Source organism: Danio rerio, chromosome 16 (genome assembly GCF_052040795.2).
Source record: "Danio rerio strain M-AB ecotype USA chromosome 16, GRCz13ab, whole genome shotgun sequence".
Lineage (NCBI taxonomy): Eukaryota > Metazoa > Chordata > Actinopteri > Cypriniformes > Danionidae > Danio > Danio rerio.
Window position 1 is genome coordinate 22182854 of NC_141036.1, and position 9074 is coordinate 22191927.

General features: G+C 36.5%; 1 protein-coding gene across 2 annotated transcripts; it reads left to right on the forward strand.

Moving 5' to 3' along the window:
• The first annotated feature begins 944 nt into the window (after positions 1-944).
• On the forward strand, positions 945-7997 carry macc1 (MET transcriptional regulator MACC1). Of its 2 annotated transcripts, XM_087285948.1 has the most exons (6): positions 945-1078; positions 4164-4331; positions 4518-6568; positions 6642-6830; positions 6922-7120; positions 7281-7991. In XM_087285948.1, exons 2-6 carry the CDS (start codon positions 4214-4216, stop codon positions 7295-7297), a joined length of 2574 nt encoding a protein of 857 aa, XP_087142074.1. In that variant the 5' UTR covers positions 945-1078; positions 4164-4213; the 3' UTR covers positions 7298-7991.
• Positions 7998-9074: the final 1077 nt, after the last annotated feature.

Here is a 9074-nt window from a genome sequence, read left to right on the forward strand (position 1 = left end):
ATGATAATGCTGAAATAAGCTGTTTTATTTTCGTTAGTTAATTAATTAATTGACTTGCCTTTTTTTAAACTATTTTTTTACTTTACCTTTTTTTGCTTATTTTTTTAACAAAATTAAATTAAATGTCTCATCATGAATCTATTTCTGAACTAACTAAAGTTAACCACTAGAGGGTGATCAATGACATTTAATAATGTTGAGTCTTAAATCCAGTTTCACAGTGTATGGTCTATTTTTTACATTATTATTTTTTCTTTTTTTTTCACATGATGTAAATCCTTTATTAACATCTATCTGGAGTCCACTAAATAGTAGGTAATAACCCCTTTAACTACAGATTATATTTTAACCATAATAAAAAGGCAAAATTAAAAGGTGCATTTTTGTCATAAAATAGCGAGTGAGTGGCTTTATTTGGAGTTTCTAAGCTTTTAACCATACAGTTAAAGACTAAAAGGCATGTCTGTGACACTATGCAACAAACAGAATGAAGGTTAAACTAAAGTAAAATGCTAAACTGAGTTGTAGAATAAATAAATGATCCATCAAATGCAAATTATGGACATCGTTCTACCCCTTACCGTAGGTAACATACTTGATTTCAAAAGTTTGTCAAAAAGGGCTCAAACAAATAGGCTTCTAAAATAAATAAAAATTATTATTAAATATGTAAATAATATTACCAAATAAACAATTATTTTTAAATTATGGGTCTGGTTGTGTTGGGTTTATCCTACAAAGGTTAATATTAGCCTAATTAAAATGCGATTTTTATTTTAAATGAAATAGGGTGCTGTATTTTAACAAGAACACAATTATGTTTCCTTGTAAATTTGCATACCGAAACCGATTTTTGAATGGAGTTTCAGGTGTTGAAACAGGAGGCTTATGGGTGGTGGAGTCTAATTATAATCATGAAAAGGATTGTTTGACTGCATTGTACTACGTATCCCAGTGTGCACTTCTTCTATTCAAGCAGACAGAGGCACACAGAAGTTTAGGTGAACAGTTGTGACACTACTCCCCGACGTTTAAAAAGTTCGCTGAAAGACTGAGTAGAGAAACCACCATGCTCAAGGTAAGTGTTTTAAATTTAAACCATTTTTTAACATTTTACATTGACACTTTAGGACGAAAGACTAAACAATGTATTAGACGTGTTTGACTGCATCAAATCCTTCACGTGTTTTAATTTACTTACATCGTTTGCGTGTTGGAGGATGGCGTGTGTCATTCTGCCCTTTTAATAACCCTAAACCGATTACTTGAGTTTATTAAATATAAAACATTTTAAGCTGAATTAGAACGTTAGCGTTGTTTTTAACGTGAGATGACGCTACCAAACAAACAGGTGTATTGTGACGTGGCTGAAGCAGGGCGTGTTAGCGCGTGCTGATTTGAATAGCCTATTCAACCCTTTTACCACTGAGACAAAGCTTTGTATATGAGACACTGATATTCAGACAAGACAGACCTGTTTCCATCCATTGCCACTGCATAATGCGTATTCCATGATTCATTCTTTTCGGAGACAGGGCAGAGAGCTACTGGATGATGATTCAGAATCTCATGACAGGAGAAATGATTCAAAACAACAAGAGTTAGTTTCACTGTTACCCCAACGAGACTTGAGAGTATTGGTTAATTAACTGCGGCTTTAATAAACACCTAATACAATTATTATTAATCTAAAATTAAAATGAATGCGTAACCAGGGGCGTTGATAGGGTCGAAATGAATAAGGGGCTTAGCCCCAAAGAAGGTCTAATTCACCCCAGTTTAAATATTCCCTGTTTCAAAAGGTGATCTACTCTAATCTCAATAATAGGATGATAAATTATTTATTAATAAATAAAGGGTTTTTAGGTTGACAGCCTTTTAACAATAAATTGTTTAGCTCAGTGACTTGTAACACCACAAAGAAAAAGAAAAAAAAAAACATTGAATCAACCCACTAATCATTTACTAGTCTGTTTTGAGCTATACCATACTTCTTGAGCCTACTATCTCCTCCTGATTTGCAGTTTCTGTTTGTTTTTTGAAAATTTAATTTTCTGCATGTATTCAAATCTGAAAATATGAATTATTTTATAGTGCGAGTTGTTATCCAATGTGATACAAAGCTACAAACATGTTCATTTGGACAAGGTGATTAACCACGGCGTAGTGTTGTCAAGATACTGCAATTTTTCAATTCAGTAACTTCCAAAATATTGATATTTAATATGCAACTATTTTTTTCATATTATAACAATAGTTTCAAAATTAGTACAAAAATAAATAAAAAAAAGATCTTTATGCTAGAAATTTTTTACATGATTTTTCAGTTTTCCTCATAATAGGGTGATGTGGGCATTGTAGCACTTTAAATGCATGTAATGCCTGTTTCATTCCTTCTTGAGCAGAAATTTTTATATATGCCTTAGAAAAGTTGTAGAACATACCAGGAAATCCCTAATATGGATCAAGGCATCAAGCTATTGCTGTAGTTGAATGAAAATAAGATCTGAATAAACATAAAAAGGCTCTAACTGATCTTGACTGCGACAATAAATGGTCTATATGTTTTCTTCCAGCCATCTTAGGTATTTTCATAAAGTCGATTTATAATTCAATGCTAACTGACATGGCATGTTACAGTAGAATGTAGCTATAAAATAATGAGCTTAGATGCATGAACTATCTGATTTAACTATTACAGATGCAGATGTGATGTGCTATATCATATTTAGATAAATATGTCTAGATATATTTAGAAAACTAGAACAAATTACGTTTTTCTGACTAATTCGCATATATGACGCACATTTTATTGATTACAGTTATTTTATTTCACCAAAACCATACACATTATTAGTTTTCTTTTCGGTTTAGTCCACTTATTAATCCGGGGTCGCCATATCGAAATGAACCGCCACCATATCCAGCACGTTTTTACAAAGCGGATGCCCTTCCAGTCGCAACCCATCTCAGGGAAACATCCACACACACACACACACACACACACACACACACACACACACACACACTCATTCAATACAGACAATTTGGCCTACCCAATTCACCTGTACCGCATGTCTTTGGATTAAAGGGGAAACCGGAGCACCCGGAGGAAATCCATGCAAACGCAGGGAGAACGTGCAAACTCAACACAGAAACGCCAACTGAGCCGAGGCTCGAACCAGCGACCTAGCAACCATCTTGCTGTGAGGCGACAGCACTACCTACTGCACCACTGTGTCGCCAAATATTACGCTTCATCACTAGTTAGAACTATTCAGTTTCGTAAAACAGTTTATTTACAGGATTATTACCTCATCAGCTTCAGCTCAAAATAGTGGATGAATGATTTTTTTAAAACCATGTGACAATAAGGTCGACAACAGTGCCTCTCCCACCTGCTGGTAGAAACAGGTACTGCTAAACAGCAGACTATATAATTACCCGACACAAACGCTGTGTTAAGTGAAATGCGCTTGATGTATATGGTAATTTTAAGTACTTGGATAACAAAATAAATGTAACCTATTTTTATTTAAGTGCAACATATTCCAAAAGATCTGGGGCTTTTGACAATACATCAAGGACTTAAGCCCCCAAAGCCCCCTCCTCGCAATGTCACTGTGCGTAACTATTTATTTATAAATCACTTGTAGAATAATACAGGTTTTAGTCAAAGCAGTATAAAACAAGAATCTATACTATAGCAAATAAGGCCATATTAGATTCTTCAAATAATATTTTTATTCTCTAGCTCTTTACAAAAGTTTCTGTAGTTCTTAAGAGTGCTCTCATTTTTAAATATGGTGTACACAAAAAAATTGTGGAAACATGTCACTTCCTCACACAAAGGTTGTAAATCTATATTTTGTTTAAAAAAAAAAAACTGACAGCAGATTGTGCGCAGCTGTAACTAAGCTCTTAAGTCAACATTTAACTTCGTTATTGACTTAATTATGGCTGGTTAAATACATGCTGTATGGAAAGGTTCCAAGTGAAGTTTTATAAATGAGAAAATCTGAAAATCTTGTTATGAAACATCAAGAATTATTATTGAATGTTCAAATAATTATTATTAGCATCTCAAGAATCCCATATAGTGGGACTGCAGTTTAAAAAATAATGAATTATTATTATTTTTTTTATTCTTTCTATTTCAATAGCTTTGACATTAGAGACAGATTGTTGTCTTATTTGATATTGGAAATACGAAATGGCAGCTGCAAAGATAAAGTCAAACAGTCATCCAGCAAATCTGCTTCGGAGTAGATCAGAGGGGACGCTGATCGATATTGATGAGAATGTGACCATTAACAACAACAACCTACATGGTAATTATGCTCTCTTTGTTCCTGGCCTTCCATTGTAGCATTTTTCAGTATGAATGCATTTCAAAAAGTTGTATTTGCTCTATAAATATGCTATGCCATCTCATCTAATTATTCTAACAAATATATGGGCTAGAATGATGTAGTTAACATCTAGCTGTTTTCTGACATTTTTTTTGTCTGTCTTAGGGGGCTGTGGTTATGAGATTGGAAAGACCTCTGAGTGGCCAGTCATACAAAAAGAAATTGAAAATCCAAAACAAACCACCAACCCCTTCTGGAATCAGCTGGGCAGGTCAAATCCATTCTTAAATGAAATTGTGCACACCAGCAACTACGATTCTGGAGTGTCCATGATGAAAGAGGATCCTGCATCTCTGTTTGACAGTATTAACGAAGACTCTCTTAGCACATCATCAGATGAAACAAACTTTGCCCATTTTTTAGCACCACGACAAAACAATTTAAACCGATCTGGTAGGTGGAGAAGTGCCTCGGATATACTTGAAAGCCTTGAGAAAAAGGAAGACAAGAGAGCAGTAAAACTCAGCTCTAAAGAATCCTTTTTGAATCCTGATTTTGAGTGGTTGAAGAATGACCGGGAAGCTTATAAAATGGCTTGGTTGAGTCATAGGCAACTAACAAGGTCCTGTTTGGACCTGAGCCTAATGAAGCAAAGTCCTGGATGGGCCCAGACTCAGGCCACAGACATTCAAATCTTCTGCAAGATTGACCACAACGGAGGCTCTGTGCAGTTGCCAGAATCTGACATCACTGCTCATGTTCCCCATGGACATGTCCCACCAGGCGAGGTCCAAGATATTGCCCTGAAAGTTCACCTTGATCCTCCTCCTGGAATAAACAACAACTACACCACAACACTGAGTCCTCTTTTAGAGGTCAAGCTTAGCAACAGCAATATTTCAGGGGGCATTTCAGTAGAGATGAGAATGGCTGCTAAAGTTAAAAATGACCCCACAAGCCACGTCTTGACTTCATTCATGGGTCTAGTCTCTCAAAGAAAAGAGGGACCTTATCAGAAGATAAAAGACTGCTACATATACAATGACATGTTACAGATGAAACTCTTTGATTTGAAACCGCACATGTATGTTATAACTGCTGCAGAGGCCACTGTTTTGGAGTCACCTGCAGTGTCAGTATGGGATTACTTGGATCGCCAAATCACAGTGGCTGTCTATGGTCCCAAGCACATACACCCTTCACTCAAAGTGGTGCTGGTAATAATGAGCCATAATAATATAGCCCCCAGGCTCCCTTTCTCTGACATTCAGAGGGGTAACAGGAACCTGCCCCCTGTTGTCTTAGAGCTTTGGGGAAGGCATCAATTTAATCCACAAGGGCTAAAGGATCTTCACATTGTATCTAGAGTGTTGGATCTAAACTTTGAAGTTAAACCAGAGGATCAAAATAAAGAGATTAAGCAGAAACAGCTTGAAGATGGAAAAGTCCTTCATCTGCCATTAGATCTGGTCAAGGTGGGTGGAGGTGAAATGAGTGCCTTCAAACTCAGCATTGAGGTGAAAGATTCAAACAGCCTCACTTTGGGAGACTTCTATGTTGCGTCTCCTGAGGCTGCTCCTTTGAGGTCAGAAAAATACAACCACAGACGAGTAGATTGGCAGAAGGAAGCAATTCGTTCCTCCCCAATTCCTGAAGAATCTATTCCAGAGATCTTAAGCCAGAAGTTTCAGGACAGACCTGTAGATTTGCATTGGTATGGGGTAGCAATGAAATCGGTTCTCAGACAACCGAGGGTGGAATATCTTCTGGAATACTTTAAAGGTGATACAATTGCTTTGCTTTCAAAGGAAACTGTTAGATCTGTAGGTCACGTGAAGGTTAAGGAATGGTACATTGGTTTTCTTCGAGGAAGAGTTGGGTTGGTACACTGCAAGAACCTGAAGATCATAACCAAGGACCAAGTCATCGATTTTACTGGAATACATCTCACCACACCAGTGCTCTTGGACAATATGACAGTTCCTTTTAAAAAACTCACTTACATGTACTCTGCTATTCAGACCCTGGTCACAGAGCATGTCAAATGCTGGAGAAATTTCGCTGAGGCTCTTGGTTACTCTGAGGTCTCGGTTGATGCCATCTCAAGGAGGCACGCTGAAACAGAGGCAGAAAAAGTGGCCTGTGTTTTAGAAAAGCTCAAAGAAGACTGTCATGCAGAGAAGAACAAGAAAAAGTTCCAGCATGAACTTATCATTGTACGTATTTTTAATTCGGATATGCAATTTTGTGATCAACAAGGATTTTATCATCTTTATATTTTCTCCACAGGGTCTGTTAAAGATGGATGCTCAAGGGCTAGTAGCTCATCTCATTCAGGATATAGTGATTCTGTCCACAGCTGTTGAGCTGGGAGTGCGATGGCGGGAACTTGCTGAGCGACTTGGGAAGATTTCCAGTGCCCAGATAGCTGTTTATGAGGCACCACACAAAGGGAAAAATGGAGAAGTTAGTACTCAGGTGAGCCAATACAACATACTTTTTATTAACTGCACAGAATGGGATCTTTATGGTCACAGCATTTGTCATCTCATTTTGTTTCGTTTAATAGTCAATGTGGAAGCCTGCATATGACTTCCTGTTTGCCTGGAGTAAGAGGTATGGGGACAGCTACAGGGATATGATCCAGGACTTACACTTGGCACTGGATAAAATGAAAAGCCCAGTGACCAAGCAGTGGAGACAGATTACTGGAGCTCTCATCACTATTAACTCCATGGAGGTACTACGAGCATATGCCTTCAACAGAGGTTAGTGGATGACTCTTGAAGCACCTAGATTTACAGAGGTAACCCTGCTGAGTTTATGCTAATAGCACTGCCATTTTAGACAACAATGTATCTGTTTATGGTGGCATCTAGCATTGATATAATCCCTTCTTTGTTGTATTTCATAAACACTGCTGGTTAGTGCTGGATTTGCTGTGACAATGGAATTGCAAGAAACTGGTTTAATTCTAAAAAGACTCTTAGTTGTTAGAAAGACCTTTATTCAAAATTAATGCCTTTAAGGATTGTTGGTGGAAAAATAAATGGAAAAATTTAATTGTGATAAAGATCAGATCTAAAAAAAATATTTTCATTCTGGATGTACTACTTCAAAGACATCAGATTTCTTCTGCTTAATTATATTTATACTGAAACACACACTTGCAGTTCATTTGTTTAAATATTTAAAGCTGTATGTGGAACGTCCGATATAAGTGTTACATGAATGTTTGCCCTCTTGGAATGTGACTCATTGTTTTGAATTGTATCGGTGTACTAATATTTGTACAATCCCAAGATGTACCACTATACTAGGTTTAACAACTAATGTTAATGTTAATCTTATATCTTTGTTATATATTTGTTATACTCCAGTATAGTACATAATACTGGCAAATTTTATTTATCTATTTTTGTATTTTGTGTTTTTCTAGTTGTCATTTTAAATATACTAACTACAGTGTTTAAGGGCCGTTACAATTGCAGAATGTGTTAGAACAGTCTTTTAAAATTGTATTGCTGTATTTTATTAATGCTAATACACCTTTTAAAAGTTGTAAATAAAAATATAACCATTTATGTTACGGAGCTCTATCGTAATGGGCAAAAATAATAATAAACATGTTTTTGCTGATTTTAATGTCATTTCTTTTTCTTTAGTAAATATTTTTTGGGGGTTTGATTAAAGGGGAAATACACCGACAAATCAATCGTCTAATTATGTAAACATGAACAGCAGCCAGTATGTATTTGCCATGCATTCTGGGTAAGTTAGCAATGTGCAGCTCAGCTTCAAATCTGTCATGTCCTTTTGCCAATTTAAAAATGATGACATTATTTGAACACCGATGGGTTCTCGACCTCATTTACAGTACATGGTGGTGAGACTCATTAGCCTTTATGCTGGACTCTCTAAACTATTTAAAAAGTACGGTCCGTTGCTCAGGCACAGCTCTTAGCTCTTTGAAGTCCCAACCTTTCCCAACACGCTAGCATGCCGGAATGTCCTTCACCTCTTTTTACCATACAGTATCTGTTACTTATTTAACTTGTGTGTTTACCTAGGCCCTGTCCTGCTAAGAGTTTCGTTGTTTAGCTTCACCCTCTGAGAGTTCTGTTCAGCTGAGCTGTATTGCCTGTATACTAAGCCATGATTATAGTACAAATAAAACCCCTATGACTTTATTCTGTGGAACAAAAATTACTTTAAATATCATACATTGGAGCTCAGTGTGGTTCAATGTTGTTTTTATACCCAACAATGCAAATTAATAAAAGTTTGGATCAACATGAAGGGGCATAATGATTGACATTTTTGGATGGACTATCCCTATATCTTTGATTATGAATGGTCAATTAGAAACCATCTCACATATCTTATTATATTAATGTGATTTGATATCCAAAACTCTGGACTTAATTGAGCGGTCTTGTGCTCTACAACCCACAGGGGCTGTTAGCGTGTGATTTTAGATAACACTGACTCGACTCAAGCCTCAGCATGCGATGAGGAGGGACTGTCGCTCTCTGATTGGTTACCAAGAGAGAAGTTTGCAAACTGAAGGCCAAATTAAAGTCCAAGTAGCAGTGACCCAAATAAAAGACAGAAGTTTCTTGATGTTCTGTAGATAAATGTTCAATACTCCTTTTCCTAGTCTTATTTTATGACATTTTAAAGGTTTCACATTATTGTTTTGCAGGTCGATACCAATTGGTT